Raw genomic sequence first — 20,949 nt, forward strand, 5'->3', positions numbered from 1 at the left:
TCTTGCGCTCTTGGCGCTTAGAAGTGACGGAGGGCGCATCGGAGTCGGAGGTAGAAGTTGATGAAGTGTCGGTCTCGTAGTAGACCACCTTCCTCATCCTCTTATGCTTGTCGCCTTTCCGATGCGGCTTGTGGGAAGAAGATTTTTCCTTCTTCTCTTGGTGGTGAGAAGAGGAAGCCTTTTTCTCCTTCCGTTTGGAGGAGTCCTTCTTCTTCTCCTTCCTCTTGGTGCGGGACTCTTCCGATGAAGTGCTCCCGTGGCTTGTAGTGGGCTTTTCGCCGGTCTCCATCTCCTTCTTGGCGTGATCTCCCGACATCACTTCGAGCGGTTAGGCTCTAATGAAGCACCGGGCTCTGATACCAATTGATAGTCGCCTAGAGGGGGGGTGAATAGGGCGAAAACTGAAATTTACAAATATAAACACAACTACAAGCCGGGTTAGCGTTAGAAATATAAACGAGTCCGCGAGAGAGGGCGCAAAACAAATTTCAAGCGAATAAGCAAGTGAGACACGGAGATTTGTTTTACCGAGGTTCGGTTCTTGCAAACCTACTCCCCGTTGAGGAGGCCACAAAGGCCGGGTCTCTTTCAACCCTTCCCTCTCTCAAACGATCCCTCGGACCGAGTGAGCTTCTCTTCTCAAATCAAAGCCGGGAACAAAACTTCCCCGCAAGGGCCACCACACAATTGGTGCCTCTTGCCTTGATTACAATGGAGTTGTGATCTCAAGAACAAGTGAGAAAGAAAAGAAGCAATCCAAGCGCAAGAGCTCAAATGAACACGGCAAATCACTCTCACTAGTCACTAGGGCTTTGTGTGGAATTGGAGAGGATTTGATCTCTTTGGTGTGTCTAGAATTGAATGCTAGAGCTCTTGTAGTAGTTGAGAAGTGGAAAACTTGGATGCAATGAATGGTGGGGTGGTTGGGGTATTTATAGCCCCAACCACCAAATGTGGCCGTTGGGAGGCTGTCTGTTCGATGGCGCACCGGACAGTCCGGTGCACACCGGACAGTCCGGTGCCCCCTGCCACGTCATCACTGCCGTTGGATTCTGACCGTTGGAGCTTCTGACTTGTGGGCCCGCCTGGGTGTCCGGTGCACACCGGACAAGTACTGTTTGATGTCCGGTGTGCCAGCATGGGCGATTCTGACTTCTGCGCGCGCAGAGTGCGCATTAAATGTGCGGCAGAGAGCCGTTGGCGCGGAGACGACCGTTGCTTCGGAGTCGCACCGGACAGTCCGGTGCACACCGGACAGTCCGGTGAATTATAGCGGACTAGCCGTTGGCGTTTCCCGAAGCTGGCGAGTTCCTGAGGCCGACCTCCCTTGGCGCACCGGACACTGTCCGGTGTACACCGGACAGTCCGGTGAATTATAGCCGAGTCGCCCTGGAAATTCCCGAAGGTGGCGAGTTTGAGTCTGAGTCCCGTGGTGCACCGGACAGGTACTGTTCACTGTCCGGTGGCACACCGGACAGTCCGGTGCGCCAGACCAGGGGTGCCTTCGGTTGCCCCTTGGCTCCTTTGTTGAATCCAAAACTTGGTCTTTTTAATTGGCTGAGTGTGAACCTTTTACACCTGTATAATCTACACACTTGGGCAAACTAGTTAGTCCAATTATTTGTGTTGGGCAATTCAACCACCAAAATTATTTTGGGAACTAGGTGTAAGCCTAATTCCCTTTCAGATAGCAACATATTTCAAAGGCATGTACTGTGGGCGAATGACTTCCACCCAAAGATCTGAGAGCCAAAACAGGGTTTTGAAAGATGGTTATGTTAACAATGTGACAAGCCTGCATATATTTGCAAAGAGGGTGCTTGACTCAATTCAGCACACATACCACATGGATGCTGGGGAATCACACTACTCACAGGTATTTGCCCACACCCCTGATTTTTTGGTCTGATTGTAAAAAAACTGTTAAACATAAATGATTCCAACTGCTGGTGTGGTGTGATTGCAACTACTGTATAATTCTACCCAAATATCTGTTAAAAAATGTAAACAAAATGATTGCAACTACTGTTGTGTTGTAATTGCAACTGCTGGTGTGGTGTGGATGCAAGCACTGAATAACTCTGGGGAATTTTGTTAAACAAACAATGAATACAACTGTTGTCTGGTGTAATTGCAACTGATGGTCTGGTGTGATTGCAACTTCTATATAACTATGTCCAAAAATCTGTTTAACAAAACAATGATTGCAACTACTGTCTGGTGTAATTGCAACTGCTGGTCTGGTGTGATTGCAACTGCTGGTATTGATGCAGACTGAAGTTGTCAGAGCCTGCAAATCAAGATTTGATGAGCAACTCAGCAGGGTGTACACTAGGGCTGTGTACAATGAATACAAGAGGGAATATATTAACAGCACAGCTTTTGTGATAGAGCCTGATCCGGGAGTGGAATGCGGTTACTTGGTGAAACATGAGAAAGGCGATGGGACATTTTGCTGGGCACAACACGCATTCAAAGTGGTGGCTGACAAAGCAGTAGGCGTGTATAAATGCGAATGCATGCAGTGGGAGCATACAGGTGAGATGAATTGCAACCTCGTTACATTAACAAAATTAAACATTGATGTTCCTGCATATTTACATCCAAATTGCAACAAAAAAATGCAGGTCTGTTCTACATGCACATAATAAAGGCATTCACCCACCTCCAAGTCCAAAACATACCTGAAAAGTACATTCTGAAGCGATATACACGTAATGCAAGATCTGTGGTTCCGTGGGACCGGCACGATGTGAGTGTTGGTGGTCAAAATGAGACAGAGCAGTCAAGGTTGTCGAAGCTGCTGCCAAAGTTAATGCGACTGGGAAGAGCGGGAAGCAAATCTGATAGAGCATACACTAAAACTATCAGGCACATCGACATGATAACTCCTGGGATTGAGCTTCTACGAACAGCGGAGATTGGTCCGATTGGTCCGGACGAAGCAACAAATACTGAGTTGCAGCAAGATGCAGAAGGACGGCGGAATATTGGTCCCATTGCACCAACAGAACAAAGTTCTGACAACAATATAGAACCTGTTGTGATGCCAACTGGACCTACACCACCACCGGAATCGGGCCTGAATCCAGATTCTGCAAACTGCCTCACTGATCTAAGATTGACTGAACCGCCAGTGTCGCGCACGAAGGGTAGGAAGTCTGCCAGTGGGGCTAAATGTGCTAAAAATAGTGTGGAACCTGCTAATCCATACAGCACATATAGTGGTGGTCAGGGCATAAGAGAGTGCCAAACCTGCCATGTTAGGGGGCACTATAGCACAACATGCCCTCAGAACCCAAACAGAAGCAGAGCGGCCGAGAACAAGGACAAAAAGAGAAGTGCGAAAACTGTAGGTTGGACTCCAAGAAAAAGAGGTCGCCCAACAATAAAAAAAGGACTAGATGGGAATCAAGATGAGGCACAGAGTGAGGGGGATGATACACAGCAATCTGGGTGCACTATGGCGGTGCAGGAGTCAGCAGCACACGCGGTGATTGCAAGAATTAGGAGGGCGACAACTTGCCATGTTAATTACCAGGACGAAAGTGATTAAGGATGACTATGAATCTGACTGAATCTCCAATGTAATATTTCAATTTTATCTTATTTTATAACTCTGTGTAAGTTAAACTCAATAATGACTGTGTGACTGTTCGGAAAACAGTGGACACACATGACCAACCAATTGCAACATCGTAGTTACGCTGATTGCAACTGTATGTATACACTGAATAATACATGAATCTGTGTTATCTGTTTACGTCTCGACATATAATTAAAATATATCTTGTTTTATTATAATATAACAGTTGCTACTACTCATAAACAGGTTTGCAAAGTTTGCCATCATGCTGGTTACCAAACATAAAAATAAAAATGAGTGGTCATGGTCAGTTGCAACTACGATTACAATTTCAGTTGCAACTGTAACATATACGCTGCTACTACTCATAAACAGGTTTGCAAAGTTTGCCATCATGCTGGTTACCAAACATAGAAATAAAAATGAGTGGTCATGGCCAGTTGCAACTACGATTACAATTTCAGTTGCAACTGTAACATATACGCTGGTTGCAACTGCCTCATATGGAAGGGCTCCACCTCGCCGGTGGGTACAGAACACAAACATATACATTGGTTGCAACTGCAATGGCTGGGATTTTTCAAACAAAATTGGAAACTGCAGTTTAGAGTACGATAACAACTAGATGAATAGACCAGTTGCAAATGGAAACAGTGCGCTGGTTGCAACCTAAACAACATTACTGGATTGTTTCTGGAGATAACATAACACAACTGATTGTTTCTGACTACTGCATAACACAACAGATTGTTTTTGCATGAATCTAATTGTTCGACTGACTACTATCCCATTCAATTGGCAACGGACGACCACCAATTCTAAACTTATCAAGCGAACCAGGAATTTCAGCTTGGTTCAAAGGGTGGAAGATCTCGTAATGCAACAGCTCACATCTGTATATCGGGCCCTTGAACTGCAATGGCATAAAAACATCATAATGGTCAGTGACTATATTATGATGCAAACATAGAAAACAAACAAAAAAGCACCAAAACAGATAGAAAATCAGTTGACAGCATGGCTAACCGGATTGATTTCCTTGGTCATTTTGTCCCCATCATAATATTCCATGTACTTCCATACAAAAAAAAGACAATCGCTTTGACCTGCTTGCTTTGGCACATCAATAAAAGGCCGCCTCCACTTGCTAACTCTGGGTAACTTGAGGTTGGAAACTTTCTGGAAGGCTGCATCGATGATTGGGATTTTGGCAAAGACAGCCTTGTGCCGTTCTTCCTGATTAGAACAATTCAGGAAGTAGTCGTTCGAGTCCAGCACATCAATACGCTTATGGATAAAATTGAAGCAATATACAAAATAGTGAGCACCATCTTTGATAGGGACAAAAACCTGGTGCAAGGAAGGAGTAGAAAACTAATTACTAAAAATGGAAAACATATATGAAAAAAGAAGTTACAAGAAAAAAGTATAGACAGTTGCAAAGTATGTGTCCTGGTGATTGCAACTGTAAATGATGGAAAGTAAAAAAATTTAGGTATGAAAAAAGTGGGTTGGGGAAAAGATCTGCTAACCAATTTTGCTCTTGACAAATCATAGTTTTCGCACTCAGACATCAGATGATTCCATACATATATGAATTCTTCCGTCTCAGATTTATCAGCGTTGAGTACTGCTTCACACGTTGATACATTGAACTGTATGTGTTTTCCAGTTTGGAGAATAAATAAAAAAGAGAAATGATAAATGATTAAATTAGTTTAAACACATAAATGCAAGACAGTATACAAAAAATATATGGTTTTGGAGAAGAAACTTACATAAAAACCAGTGGTCAGAAACACTCTGTATCCACAAGAATCAACCTTGTGCACAATATCATCATGTCGCATGCAGTGCACGAAAAAGTCTATGATTCCTGACTCACCAAGGGTGTCATTAGAAAAAGATGTTAAAATTTCCTCGCCAGTTAGTCCAACAAGAAGGCCAAACTCCAACAAAATTCTCCTGCATCAACAAAAAAAAGAAAAAAACATATGGATTAGTGAGAAGAACAGGAGAATGTGCAACTGCTGGTGTGCTGTGATTGCAACTGTTGGTCTAGTGTGATTTCAAACTACTGAATAACTCTGGGAAATTCTGTTACACAAATATGATTGCAAACTACTGGTGCAGTATAATTGCAACTAGTGTGTTGTGATTGCATGTACTATATAACTCTGGGAAATTCTTTTTAAATAAAAATGATTGCAACTTCTGTTATGGTGTGATTGCAACTAGTGTGTTGTGATTGCATGTACTATATAACTCTGGGAAATTCTTTTTAAATAAAAATGATTGCAACTTCTGTTATGGTGTGATTGCAACCACGCATTAGGTGCGATTGCTACTACTATATAAGTAACTAACTGTTCAAGAAAAATAATTGCTACTTGGTTAGAATTGCAAAATAAAAAGTAAATAGCAATTGCAACTTGGGAAAAACAAAAAAAACCTTTTCAGCTCAGGATCAGATGCGATCTTCCGCCTAAGTGCAACAGCCTTGGCCAGGGGTATCTCAGGTCGATTACGAGGGATCTTGAACGGGGATATGTACTCCCTAGGCTTCTTCAGCACTTTATCACCTAGGCGCTTGAATATCATCCTTTGAAACTCACTAAAATCAGCCTGGCCTACTGAGACTTCGTCTTGAGAAAGTCGGATTGGTTGGGTCAAATTGTTGATATCATCATCAGACTCCGCCGGGAACTGGATATCATCAAATGATGAGCTGGGTCCTGCCTGGCCATCAATGCTCTTCTCCAAACTATCAATCTCAGCTTTGGCCTCCTGACGAAGCATGTTCAACCTATCCTCGTACTGTTGGCGCTGCTCAGCATATTCTTTTGACATTTGTAACTGGAACATCTTCTTTAACTTGGCAGCGGGCACCGGCTTTTTCAAAGCTTTGATGTTGTCCTTTAGCTGTTTCTGGATTGCAACCTGTATCCTTTTCTCCTCCGCATCAACCTTCTTCTCAGCATCAGCCTTCTTCTTCACAACTTCTTCAGTTGCAGTCATTCTCTTAATCTCAGCTTCTTCAGCCTCAGCCTTTCTCTTAATCTCAGCTTCTTCGGCCTCAGCCTTTCTCTTAATCTCAGCTTTTTCGGCATCAGCCTTTCTCTTATCCTCAGCTTCTTCTTCCTTCTTCTTCTCAGCTTCTTCAGTTGCAGCCTTTCTCTTGATCTCAGCTACTTCGGCCTCAGCCTTTCTCTTATTCTCAGCTTCTACTTCCTTCTTCTTCTCAGCTTCTTCAGCAGCAGCCTTTCTCTTGATCTCAGCTACTTCGGCCTCAGCCTTTCTCTTATTCTCAGCTTCTTCTGCCTTCTTCTTATCAGCTTGTTCGGCTTCAGCCTTTCTCTTCTCAGCCTCCTCAGCTTCAGCATTCTTCATCTCAATCTCAGCCTTCTTCTTCTCAGCCTCTGCCTTCTGTGTGTTGGCAACTTGAATGGACCTATCGCTCCTCCTTGAGTAAGTTATATGATCCTGGTGCAGTTGAGTAGAATAGCCAAATTAACATATTTGTATTATGAAAGTGAATCATTTATATTATAAAAAAAAGACACGAATTGCATGAACATACCTAGGCAGTAGGATGCTGCATCCCAGTGTCCCTGCTCAGAGGCTCCTCTTCTGTCTCAGGTGGTCCCTGTTCATAATATATGATTAATTGCAAGTTGATATAGGCTATGATTACTACAATAGGTGGGTCCCGATTGCAACTATGGACTGCTTTCACATGGGTATCAGATGATCTTACCACAGGCCGTTGATCATTGCCAGGGGGGTTTGAGGAAGCCTTCCTCTTGCGAACAGTAATTCGTGGTGCACGAGTCGGCTGGCTATTGGGAGGGGACTGTAATTGTAGAAAAAGGGGAAAATCATAATATTAATCAGAAAAAAGTAGTTGATGGTAATAAAAAACACGATAAACTAACCTCGCCATCAATGCTTGCAAAGTGCTCTGGGGAATACATCATTTGCAATATATCATCAATACTTCGGGTTGACCCACGTAAATCAGGAGGTGCTGCCAGGGGAAAGAATAAAAAATATAAATGAAAAAAAAGGAATAATCAAGATGAGAGAAAACATTTTTTAAGCATGGAAGACATAGGTAGGCTTACTTCTATTCAAATTTCCCTCTTCCAGATCAATGTCATCACCACACGATGGGGTTCTCGTAAAATCTAAGCTGTCATCAAGATCTCCACCACTGCAATCCAACTGTATTTCTTCACTATCACCTCCTCCAGGTTGGTCTTCCGGTACATTTGAAGTAGTTCCTGATCCTCCATACAAATTTAAAAAAATGATTGAAAGCACAAAGTGATGTATATGGGTAAAATTGCAACTTGTATGGTGGGTGGTTGCAACAATAATATTATACTGTATGCAATAAAAAATACCTGCTCTAGCTCTAGGGTCAATTGCAACGGGACTCCGTATAATTTCTTCACCATCACCTCCTCTAGATTGGTCCTCCGGTGCAATTGAACTAGTTCCTGCTCCTGCAAACAAATTTAAAAAATGATTGTAAACACATATTGATGTGTCTGGGCAAATTGCAACTTGTATGGTGGGTGCTTGCAAACAATAATATTATCCTATATGCAACAAAAAATACCTGCTCCTGCTCTAGGGTCGTTCTTCACCTTCCTCCTGCGCTCTTTGGCAGCTCGCTTCTCAACGATAGCGTCAGCGATAAGCTTCTGAATGCCAGTGTAGCACTCGTGGTGAGCTTTTGCCATAAGGTCGCGGGATATTGTTGAATACTTCACAGCCTTCTGTGCGTACGACTGGGCTTCACTAGTGCTTTCATCAAACGCCTTCAAGATGTTCAGCGCATCTGACTTCCTACTCCTTCCAACTAAATCAGTAATACTCTGACCAAAAGAAGATCTAAAACTAGGGTACTGGTAAAAGACTGGGGGTTGGATATTGAAGGAAGCATGACCGACGGGATCATGGGATGTGCCAAGCACATCAGCAGATGTCCCAGTAGGTGCTGCTGTTGCTACTGGGACAGATGCTGCTGCTACTGGGTTAGGTGCTGCTGTTGGATTAGGGACTGATACTGGGGCAGGTGCTGGTACTGGAGCATGTAATATTGCTAGAGCACCAATGGGGACACCGTAGCACGTGTCAGTGATACTTCTCAACTGAAAGTAAAAAAAACAATGATAAAATGATAAATGAATAACAAATTGCAACTATTGTGGAGTATCATTTGCAACTTACCCTGAGGTGTCCAAACTCAGTGGTCCCAGGAGGAACATCTCCCCTGAGATCCATATTTGCTATAGCATCAATCATCTTGGAGTCCAAGAAAGCACATCGAGGGATTGAAAAAGGACTTGTGTCTAATCCATGTTGCAGGTTGTCGACATAAAGCATCTGCATGTTTTTAACATTAGGTAAAAGACACATGGGTATTTTAGGTTGAATTCATATAATGAAAAAAAGTAAACCAAATTGGCACAGGTGCAATAAGCCAGTTGAAATAGCCTCATACTAAAATTATTGCTACTTTATGAACAACATAAATTACAAAATACATGTGAATGTGTGAACTAAGTTATCATAAAAAAAATGCCCTCAAATTGCAACTTGTAACATATGACAGTTGTAACAGTAAACATAAAAATTACTACTTGTGTAATTGGAAGAGTAAGTTGCAAGGGCAAAAATTGAATGTGTGTGTTGAGCTTACAGCTACAAAGATCCCGCATCCACTGATGGGTGCGTTAATGCCTTTCTCAGCAAAATCCTTTCTATAAAGCCGAGCAGCTATGCTCAGCCTGTCTACTACAGCTTTGCACCAGTTCTTGTTGCCAATATTCTGGATGTCCTGAGTGTACTTCACATCATCAATCCTGATCCGAGTGTCAGTATTGGAGAATAGAAGACACTGAAATGCTGCCATGAAAAAGGCTCTCAGGCCCAGCTCACCATTGAGAGTCCTCTTCTGCAATCTATCAGTGATAACAGATATATTGATGCCAGATATGCGTCTATAAGATTTCCCACAAATTTGCTCCCCCAGCTCGTCCCGCAAGGCACGAGCATCTGAATCAGACATGGTGGGCGGATCACTGCCAACGTTTGGTAACTCCAAAACACACCAAACACTGTGTTCAGTGATTTGAATCTCTTTCCCACCACCAATCTCTAATTTCATTGTTTCTGGGTTGAGCTTCCGCATCAGCCAGCTAAGCAACTTTCTCGACAATAAATGTGGCTTGAACCTAAGCAGGCCGCCAAACCCCTTAGCAACCACTTCACTTTTCAATTCATCAGATAGAGAATTCACAAGCTTTATAAACTTTCCAGGTGAGCATCGAATAGCTCGTGTCTTAGTTATACCCTTATTTTCATCTCCACCAACAATACCAACATTGTCATCACCAGACCCATCGCCACCAGGAACAAACTCTGTGTCTTTTTCATCATCACTTTCGGCATCTTGTAAAGGAGGGACTTTCAACCTTAATCTCTTCTTCCTTTCCTTTAATTCATTTTTATCTAATTGCTTTCTCTTGTTTTCAACACAGGGAGAGCGACGGACAGCATGAGCGCCTTGCTGGTCTGATACATTCTGATCTTGATCCATTATAAAAAACACTGAAAAAATGGGAATGCAAAAAACATGAGGGCACAAACACATGGTACAGATCTCATAACCAAAAATTGCTAATCAACAAACTAATACACACTAATGCTGCACACATACATTAGTACAGGGACATAATTGCAACATGCGACATAAGCCAGTTGCAACAAGACTGCTAAAAAAATTACTACTGGGACAGTTGCAACAGTGAATTTAAACAAATAACTAGTTGTATACGAGCACAGTTATAAAAGACAGTAATGATGTATGTGGTCTGAAAGTAAAAATTATACAGTTGCAACTTATGTCATGAACCAGTTGCAACAAAAGGTACACTGCAGTTACAATAAAAGTGGAAACATCTGAGATTATAACCTAGAACACAAACTGCTTGTTCAAAAATGAAATGTATCCGCATTAACCTAGATTATAACCTAGAATACAACAATTAATAATTCCAATCAACGAATAATACTAGTTGCAACACTTGGGGAAAAAATGGGGTTTACCTGTCTATTACCGAAAATAACAAAACAAATCCAAAAAATGGGGACAGAGAAATGGGAGAGAGATCGGATGCGCTTACACGGCGGTCGCGGGCGCAAACTACTCCGGCGCGGGACGTTCGCGGTCTCTGACGGGAGCGGAGGATCCGTTCGCGCAGAAGTGTGGAGGGGGCCGGAGCTGGGAACGAGCGGGAGCGTGCGGGATGGAGGAAGACGGGAACGGGAGCGAGCGCACAACGGCTACGGCGAGGGCTAGGTCGCCGGGGAAGAGAATGGATTGAGACGTACGCGGAGGGCAAGGAAAGTGGAAAAGGCGCAGTCGGGCGCGGGTAAGTGAAAAGGCAGCGTCGGTTCGGCTTTGGGGATAGGTTGGGTCGGACCATGTGCACATGGGCGCGTAGGTTGCGCCTGGGTGCATTCTCTATATTGAATGCACCCAGGTGTAATATATAATAACAGTATATATATATAGTATTTAGAGCTCTGGGCTCTCTCTAACTATTGGAAGCCCCGACCAGCAACCGATCAGGTGCGCGGACCGCACCGTACCGACCAGGTGCGCATGCTTTTTGGCTCACTGTACCACCTACTTACGTTAATTATAACTACATGTTATGCTCAATCGTGTTACGGTTTACATACTTTTTGGTATGCGCATGTTGTACACAAGTTTACGCTTATTTTGTCATACTGTCTGAAACCGCTTCTACTATCATATAAAATCGACAGCGACGACTCCTTTGCCCGAGAGGACTAGGGTTTCAGCGGCGGCGGCTGCCGAGCCCCATTCCCGATCTGAAGCACCTAAAACCACCGCTCTGCCCCAGATCCAGATCCACCCAGCTACTGCGGTGAGCCCGTGGGGACGGTGGCGGCGGAGGACCCGAGTGCACGGAGATGCTCAACTACGACCAGGTCTTCATCAGGGACTTCGTGCCCTCCGTGCTCGCCTTCCTCATGCACGGCGAGACCGAGATCGTCCGCAACTTCCTCCTTCACACCCTCCAGCTTCAGGTGACCTGATCCCGATCCTGCTTAATAGGTTCTCGTCTGGACCATTCCTTGCTACCTTTCGGAAACCATTTGTGATGTTGCCGTGAAAGCACCCGACCTCAAATTTGTGTGTGCCCACAGTTTTGGAACAGCAGCAGCCATAGTCGCCTGGGGGCTCAGGTGTGGCCGTCGTCGCGGGGCCCGTCCACAGCCGCGGGCTCGGCCGCGAGCCGCGGACGCTCTGCTGCTAGCCGCGGGCGTGCGCTCTGCCGCCAGCCACGGGTCTGACCGCCTACGGGTGCGCATCCGGCCGCCGCCGTCGAGTCCATCTTGGAGGCAAGGAGTGAGCAAGGCATCGAGCTTCCCCACCAAATTATTCCCTAACGGTGCACGGGAATGGCCAGGGAAATCCATGGTCGCCAGATCTGTGCCTACTTATTCCTCTCCAGTCCCCAGCGAGAGAGAGATTCGGGTAAGGACTATTTGCTTATTTCAGTACCATATTGGTTTTGGTCAAGATTAGAGACTAATATACAGTGGTTTAGAAACTATTGTATTATTATTTTTATTACTTCAGATTTAGTTTTTTGATTGTTTTTATCTAGACTTGGGGCCCTCATTTAATCTCATTACTGATATGTGGCCTGCACATCAATACATCAATAGAGTCCCTAATGTCTATTGTATTGTTCTGATTCTATAAAGTGTACAATGGTTCACAATATCTGTGTGAACAGGTGAAACATGAAGAGCTGCTTGAGTATGCCCAAAGTATCATTTCAGGATTGAAGAGAAATGATGAAATTGTGAGGTGATATAATAGAATCAGCTAATTACCTGTGAATATATTATAACGATATAATAGAATTTTGAGGTAATACTACTTCTGTTACATCTAGTGCTTCCTGTTTTGAACATACATGTGGTCATGCTTTCTAAATTTTTGCTACCAATATAGTTCTGGAAATTAGTTGGAAAATATGATAATTGCATGTAGATTTGTAATTTGAAGTACTATTATACAATTTCAAGTTATTAAATTTAAACCTTCCTTTTTAATAGTGCATACATATGCTACACCCACCTCCGCCAGCATTTAGCATCATTGTATTATCATAAAACCATAATTTCCAGGTAGTATTTAGTTGTGCTAGTCTATTAGGTGAATGCTTTTAATCATTATACCATTTTCTGTTGAGCTTTACTAAGGAAAGTAGTGACTCAACTCGTGAATAGCTGAACAAGACTGATCTCAGTATGCTGGCGAAAAATTGGTGAATTAGAGTAATCAATCATATTATCTTCCATATTTGCATATAATTATACTTTTGCAGGTGGTATTAATGGAGAAAGATCAGAAATAGCTGAAATTGAAGCAGCATCAACATGTGAAGCTGCTTGGCTTAGAGCTGCTCTCCGGCGTGCTCCACCCGGCGCTATTCGGCAACATCACCAGATTTATACAGGCTTACACAAACCTGTTTTGATAAGAGCCGAGCAATGATTCTTCCATTTCGGACCACGACCTAGCTAAAGGCTAATGGTTCCAAATGTCTGAAGTACCGAAGACAGGGCTAGCTCCTCGTTTTTTGTCATGTCAAATAAATCGTGTATGATTGCAACAATATTGGCAAAATATCGTTGTGCTTTATATTTTGATATACTGTGAACAAAACATGTGCCCTATGAGACCATCATGATTTATGCATTTTCAAACAAAATTTTACGACACTTCTTTTTTGTGTTTTATGCTTCCATTAAAAAACAGTCTTACTGCGTTTTACGCCAAATTTATGACACTTTTTGATGTGTTTTACAGCAATCTCTTGCGAAGTGAGATTGTGCGTGTGTTTTTTACTAAATTTCGTACTCATTTACGATGTTTTAGCTCACGTTTTACGCTGAAATCATTCGAGCCAGAACCGCGCACGATCGGCTGCACGCGATTTTGACGCCGTAATTTTGGGCTCCGTTTGCTGTTACAAAACAGATATAGGATTTACGCTAAATTTCGTACTCATTTACGTTGTTTTAGCTCACGTTTTACGCTGGAATCGGCCCGAGCCAGGACCCCGCTCACGATCGGCTGCACGCGATTTTCACGCCGTAATTTTAGGCCCCATTTGCTGTTACAAAACATATATAGGATTTACGCTAAATTTCGTACTCATTTACGCTGTTTTAGCCCACGATTTACGCTGGAATCCGCCCGAGCCAGAACCAGAACCACATACTGCATAATTTATGCTGTCAAGTACATGTCATTATGCAGTCGTAAACGCTGTCCACAGTGTCATATTCGTTCCACGTGATTCGGGCTTCAAAAGATTCCTTTATGCATGTTTTACGCATCTTTATCCATATATATATGCATTCGTATATTGCGTTACGCTTATCGTCCTAGAATCTTGGCTGTTGACTGCATGGCTGACGCAAGCACGTGGGTGCTGAGTCAACCGCGTCCTGGCTGAGGCTTCTATTAGTAGGGGAAGCCCAGGGCTTCCATTACCTCTTCCCTATATATATATATATATATATATATATATATATATATATATATGGACGAGCTAATGGAAGCTAGGGCTTCCAATAGTACCGGAAAGCCCCGACCAATATAGTTTGCGGATTGGGGCGGCGTGCCCCGAGGCGAAGGTTTTATGGTTCGGTCAGATCAAAGCGTAAAACAGTTGCTAAACTAGCGTAAACTAGTTCATGTTTTATCGTAAAAACTAGAGTTGTTTCGCAACCGAGATATGCGAGAAATTCACAAACGATATATGGTAGTTTCCGTACATATCGCGTGGCATGCATGTTAGCATAAATCAAACCCATAAATATACAGAGAGTATTGCTTAAACAAATTCATTTTGTAGCATAAATAGTAAATTTGTTTCGTAACAAGACGCGATAAAATCGCCCACGATGTAGGGACGTTTCCGGGAATAATGCGGTGCATGCATGTACATGTTAAAGTGGACCATAAATGAACACAATATATTGCGTAAACGATAATAATAACTGAAAGGGACAGCATGGTGCATATAAAAAAGGGAACCTGACGGCGTCTCCTTCGTAATTGAACCATAGCAGACGCCGGCGAACATGAGAAAGGTGTTGTTTCTTCTTCAACATGGCGCAGTGCTGCATCAGGTGAGATACAATGTGACATGTACCATCATTTTAACGCATGAACGCCATCGTTTTGCAAATCCATAATACAATCTTTCTAAATTTGAAGGGAGGGGGTTGTTTTTGTTTAGGCAATGGAATATCATGTAATACAATACAAGAGAGCGAAGGTCTTCTGAATTATACTACAAACCATTATAAGGAAAGTGTGAGTTAGACAATATTATGCATACATTGTGTCATAGCACAAAAACAGCTAGCCGACGATTCTGTACCGGATCAATAACTACGTTGATAGCTCCATCCATGTAGTCGTAGTACTGCATATATCTCATAACAAAGAATCCACAATCGTTAGATCCCGCTTTCATTGTTGGGCAGTTCGTGGGGAGTTCAATAGGGTAGTTCCAAAAGGCAGGGAGGGGTGATCTTGGTCGAACATGTTGTATGGGTAGATTGAGCCTACTCATTATTAACATGGCCCATGGTAACTGCCTGTCACCCAGATCCATAGGTGTAGCATGGTAACTCTTCCATGTAGTCCCACCCAGTTCTGACCCATATGGGATAGAATCTAACACATGTATGCATCCAATCTAAAAATTAACAACATATAAGGTCCAATGTCTGCTGGTAGCATGGATACCATGATCTGCTTGTAAAAAACTAAAATTAAAATTGTTGAGTACACTATGGTTGATATGCATGAATATGGTTGAAATTTATTAAGAGTTGCCGCATTACATTAGACAAAATGCAGCAAAAACCCCCGAGGCATAAAGGTAATCAAAATGTAAGTACGCAAGTTATAAAACATGCCATGACAGAGTGATGTGGTCAGGGAACTGATATTTACCGATTTGTACTCATCCAGCTTCTTGAACAAAGGCAATTTGTTTGAAAGGTGACTCTCCAAAATGGAAGGGTCAAAAGGACGAGGAGAATTATTAAAGTAGAAGTTATTACCCCAACATTAACGTCTAGGATGAGGTGGTGAGCGGTCATTAGAGGAATACGGTTAGCAGCGTCATCGTGGACACACTCAATGAAGCATTGCATAAACACATTGTCGATGCACGCGGCATCAGCAAAATATTGTTGTATGTCACGAAAATCGCCACGATATTCACCAAAGTCAATGATGTTTCTACAATAAAAATTGAACATACAACAATGTAAACCCATGTTATTTGTAAATATGAAATACACAATTACATAATAAATCTGCAAATACTTAACAGTGTGTAAACAGTGAATTTAGTCTTCTACATGGGGAGAATGATTTATTGCCTTCATATATTGAAGAGAACTACTAACAAAATATTGGAACACCTGACACTAATTTTGTTGATTCATACAGCCCAAAGTGTTACATTTTCTTTTATCACATATAAAAACTAAATATGTTGATACTCTATTACAAACTAATTCTCGTTTGTTCATTGATATACTTTATTTTGTTAGCTAAACCGGTCATCGATGGTTTCTCCCGTCACCATCCTTTATTTTTTCTCAAATATGTTGGTCAATCAGGTTGCATTTTGGTTACCACGCACTAAGAAGGTAAAATAACTTAACAATTTAGGAAGTAATAAGGAAGTAGGAAAATATAAGTTTACTACATATGAATTAGACAATATGTGAGGCCTTCAAATTTACAAGTTTGTACCTGTCCATGTCCATGACCTTAGAACACATGTAGTTTCAAAGAGCATGAGCACATTCCATTTTTGATAGGAAGAGGCCTGACACACTAACATTTTCACTAGGAGTCTTGTCGAAAACTAGGCCAGAGTTAGGTTAAACTATGCCACCTAGCATGGTGTGACCTAGCTGCACAAAACAAGTGAAGTATGCGTTCATCGTAATATGTAAATGTCAAATGCACAATATCAAGTCACAAATGATATAGAAGTCAAACTTAGATACTAACAGTATTAGGTGTAACCTATTCATCAGGGCAACTATCGAAGGCTTGTCGCACTTCCTGTTGTCTGTGAACTAATTCTTCCACCTGACTATGAGACATCTGCGACTCCATCTGGGTGGGTGTCATCAGTGGTTCAGATACAAATTGATCACTAGAGTGTGTGGCTGGTTCTACACATTGAAAAATATGAATTAGTGCATCATATGTTTGCATGAAGTATACATATATGATGAAAAGGACAACTTACCTGGTACAGATACATTGCAAGGTTGGGTCATGTGATTTTCAATGTCTGAACTATATATCTCAGCCCGAAGAACCTCGTCAATCAACTCTCCAAATGTATCAGCTAGCTGATTCAGACATTGCGTGATAGTGGAAACTATCTTGCCAACCTCTGAGTCATAAGCAAACAACTTTGCTTGGAACTTGGAGCGTTGATGTACAAGGAGTTGCTGGATCTTAGTTGACATCAGGTCTTGGATAAGTGGCAGTTGAATGTATATGTTGCGAAGTCCACCATGTTCATTTGGGTCTGCCTCACTTGATTCTGGGCTTAGTGTAGACTGAAGCAAAAAGATATATAGTAAGAGAATAAATATGTTAAGTAGCAGACACACGAATAACAATGTGGGTTTGTAATCTGACCTCAAATTGACCAATAAATGCAGATTTTGTGACGTAACAAGTCTCACTGCTTCTCCGAAACTGATGAAATGAAATGTAAATTAATAATTATGTAAATGGAGTGACTTGTAGCATCGAAGGAAAACATGAGATAACTACTAGAATCAATTGGATTTAAAAATAGTCATATATAAGATTGTTGTAAACAACAAAAAGTTTCTGGTGTGATACACCTAACATAGATGACACCTTATTTTGTGCAACATGGAAACACTACAAAACAAGTATAAGAGCAAAAAAAACATGTGCAATTTGAAGTAGACCTGAACAATCTGAATGGGTTGGGCATGAAACTAAAATTATGATTATGTTGATGTGAATACTCACAGGGCAGTAACCAAACGGTTCGCCGACCTATCGCGGCTTATGCTTATTAGCCATTGACAACGCCCTTATGATATTCTTGTTAAAATACTTGATGCGCGGAGTGCCACTTTTGTTGTTGGGTGCTGCGGCGTGGTGCAGGTGGTCCAAATAATACAACAACATAACATGGTGGCATTATGCGAGTCATATGCACATGGTGACAAGTGAACGTAAAAAAGATATGAATGTATTTTTGGTTTGCAATGGGTTAAACTAAAAAAGATTTACCATAATAAGTAAGAAACTTACAAGAACAACGATGGAACACCCGTATACCATCACTGAGACGTTATTAGTGCTCCTATTGTGCCATTTCTGGGCAGCTTCACATAGGTCGCTGAATATGAGATGGCACCAATCAATGTGAGGGAATCGATCCAATTGTTCCTTCAATAGAACCTCGTTGTAAGATATCGACCAACTAGCAGTTGGGAAAAGTAGCCGGTTGAAGAGGATAAAAACATTGAATTGATAGCTCATCATCATTTCCTAGCCTCAATCTGTCCTGAAGCTTTGAAATCACAAACTCATCCTTGCTAATGCCCAAGGAGGACCGAAGGTTTGCCGCGACATTCGCTTCATCAATATTTAGTGGCTTCCTACCACCCGAATTTGGAAGACCCAAGATTAGATGGACAGTCTCTTTGGTGATTTTCAGTTCTTTGTCTGGACCAATATGAAGCGTCATGTCTTTGGGGTCTAGCTTCTGCATGCGCCAACAAAGGTGTGTTCAACTTCCAATGGCATCAATCGTCATGTTAAGAATGCTCGAGAAACCTTTTCTCACTATAGCTTGACGTTGGCTTTCATTCATTATCTGAATGGACGTAAGAACATCTTGTGGGTTGCATCTAATGTTGAGTCTCTTCAAAAAAAGGTGGAAATATGGATAAATGTGTTAATAATTAAATATTATAATATATGCATTCTAATTTTTACATAGTTTCATGGTCTATTACTATTTTGGCTTGATATAATAAGCTAATAATGCTTTTGTTTAATATAATAAACTGTATTTTGTAGGCCAAAAAATCTGCTTTATGATTATATGCATAATTCAAATATTTTGATGAATATAGAAAACATAATCTATATATATCAATCGTATTGATATTGTTTTCCGAAGGGGCGAAGCCCCCTATTTCATTAGGAAATAGGACAAGAGTCATTACAGAAGGCATCACTAAGACAAGCTAACCCACCAGCTACTAGGCAGAACATAACACAACCAGACAACCTTACAATATAACACTAGATAAGCAAGGAACCTAGCAAAGTGTGATGCCAAACCAAAACAAAATCATAATCTTTGCTTATTACATCAACAAAAACCTCAACTAAGAAGCGAGGCAACCGAGAGGTTCAACAAAAGTAAAGCCCAGAACTAAGACCTGACTGACCACAAAGATAACCAAAATCTCCATTCATCCGGAAATGCAACGATCACTCGGACTCCATCCATACGCCCGGCAAACCACTTCACTTGCTATCTTTCTGATTAATCTGCTTCCTTGGACCACCATCCTTTTTTCCTTCTCTTTCTGACGAATAGCCCAAGAATCCAACCAAAAGCAACAGAGAAAAACTATGTTTGAAGGATCAAGCAATTTTTTTCTCCAAAGCACCAATCATTTCTGGTTCTCCATATTGCCCAAAACACAGCACCACAACCAAACAATAGCAAATTGGTGACTTTATTCTTAGGATTGTTCATCCAACTATCACAGAGCTCACTGGTGTTTTTTGGAATGAAATCCAATTTTTAAGGCAACTTGAATCACTCTCCACACATATCTTGCAATGGAACAGTTAAAGAATAAGTGATCAATCGATTCATAGCAGCCACAGAAACAACAATCACCAGAACCATGCCGATTTCTTTTTTTAAAGTTATCTTTTGTGAGGATTTTATTTCTCACAACCAGCCAGATAAAAACTTTGATTTTATGTGGTAATTTTGATTTCCACAAGAACCTGTACGGAACAGCCACTTGATCACTCATCTTATTTTTATACAAAGAGTTCACAGAAAAACCTTTATTACCAAGAAGCCAAACAATTCTATCTTCTTGGTCAGACAAAATCTGATTATTGCAACACCCCAATAGCTCCACATACATCACGTTCAAATTACCAATAATCCTTCTCCTAAAAGAGAGGGCTTCAAAATTAGAAGACATTCTCCTAACGGGGCGTTTGGATCCCTTCATTTTAAAGGAATTGGAATTCACTCAATAAAGTAACTTATTTAGTTTGGAATTTGGCATTCCACCACTTTCCAAAGTTCAGATATAAGTCTATCTAAAATTCATAGGGTGGAGGATAGGAAATGATTTTATGCATTATTAGAATTTGTTTCTAATCTATAACTTACATGACACTCTTTCGTTCTACTCCTCTATAATAAAAATGTAGCACATAAATATCTAGGACATCTTGTTTCTTTTTAAATTTCTCCATTTTTATTCCACTTTGGAAAGGCTAGCCAATCTAGTTTCACTAGACTTTAATCTCTCAACTAAGGAGAGCAGGATTTTGTCCTTCTCAAGGGCTTCATTCCAAAGCGTTATGACTTCCGAACGCAGGTTCCCAAAAGCTATCTGAGTGCTTTCGTCTTCTGCATCCTTCTGGGCCTTCAAAGCTTTGCTAAGGATAAGCCCCCGACAAACAAAAAACATACAAATAATAATAATAATAATTACCACAAATCGTTTACCGAAAAATAAAAATATACAAATCTTCAAGCTGTTATATGCAAGGTTGTCTGCAAAGTTGGTCCTTCGTCATTGCAGATAGTCCAAGTTCAAGCTTCGGATAACCCATGTTATCCATCATTTCTCGACAAACATTTATCTCCTTATTGTCTGGTAGAAAGTAAAGGAAGTCATCTTTGTCATTTCCTCCATAATTTGGGACCCTCAAGGGTATTTCTGGTCCTTTGCGTAATGTTGTGCTTCAGAAATTTTCTCTTCTGACAGTTGTTTCCCTGAAGCATAGCAAACAATATATTCCAAATCATCTCGAGACGATGCTCCAGCCATAGGTGATGTCGGCTTCTCCGGAAGATCTTCCTTTTCTTGTTCCGCTGGCTTAAATTCCGAAGGTCCAGCTTCAGCGCATGCAGGAGAAACGCTTGCAGCAG

General features: G+C 41.6%; 1 protein-coding gene across 2 annotated transcripts; it reads right to left on the reverse strand.

Annotated features, from left to right (window-relative positions):
• Positions 1-14,639: 14,639 nt before the first annotated feature.
• On the reverse strand, positions 14,640-18,348 carry LOC103637171 (uncharacterized). Of its 2 annotated transcripts, XR_558140.2 has the most exons (7): positions 18,057-18,348; positions 17,403-17,462; positions 17,002-17,320; positions 16,758-16,924; positions 16,494-16,657; positions 15,791-15,971; positions 14,640-14,836 (listed from the first exon to the last, which is right to left on the reverse strand). XR_558140.2 is itself a non-coding variant. In XM_008659425.2 (6 exons), the coding sequence occupies exons 1-4, from the start codon at positions 18,291-18,293 to the stop codon at positions 16,773-16,775; spliced, it is 768 nt and encodes a 255-aa protein (XP_008657647.1). In that variant the 5' UTR covers positions 18,294-18,348; the 3' UTR covers positions 14,640-15,971; positions 16,494-16,657; positions 16,758-16,772. The 2 variants fall into 2 exon arrangements, 1 of the variants encoding a protein (XP_008657647.1); XM_008659425.2 differs by having other exon boundaries at positions 14,640-15,971.
• Between the last annotated feature and the right edge of the window lie 2,601 nt (positions 18,349-20,949).

This window comes from Zea mays, chromosome 1 (assembly GCF_902167145.1).
Source record: "Zea mays cultivar B73 chromosome 1, Zm-B73-REFERENCE-NAM-5.0, whole genome shotgun sequence".
In the NCBI taxonomy this organism is placed as follows: domain Eukaryota; kingdom Viridiplantae; phylum Streptophyta; class Magnoliopsida; order Poales; family Poaceae; genus Zea; species Zea mays.

Coding starts and splice junctions, on each gene's coding strand:
- LOC103637171 (XM_008659425.2), bottom strand. CDS start 18,293: ATGATGATGAGCTATCAATTCAATGTTTTTATCCTCTTCAACCGGCTA. Junction 17,321..17,402: donor CATTTATTGGTCAATTTGAG/GTCAGATTACAA, acceptor TTTTTGCTTCAG/TCTACACTAAGCCCAGAATC. Junction 16,925..17,001: donor TTGCAATGTATCTGTACCAG/GTAAGTTGTCCT, acceptor TTCAATGTGTAG/AACCAGCCACACACTCTAGT.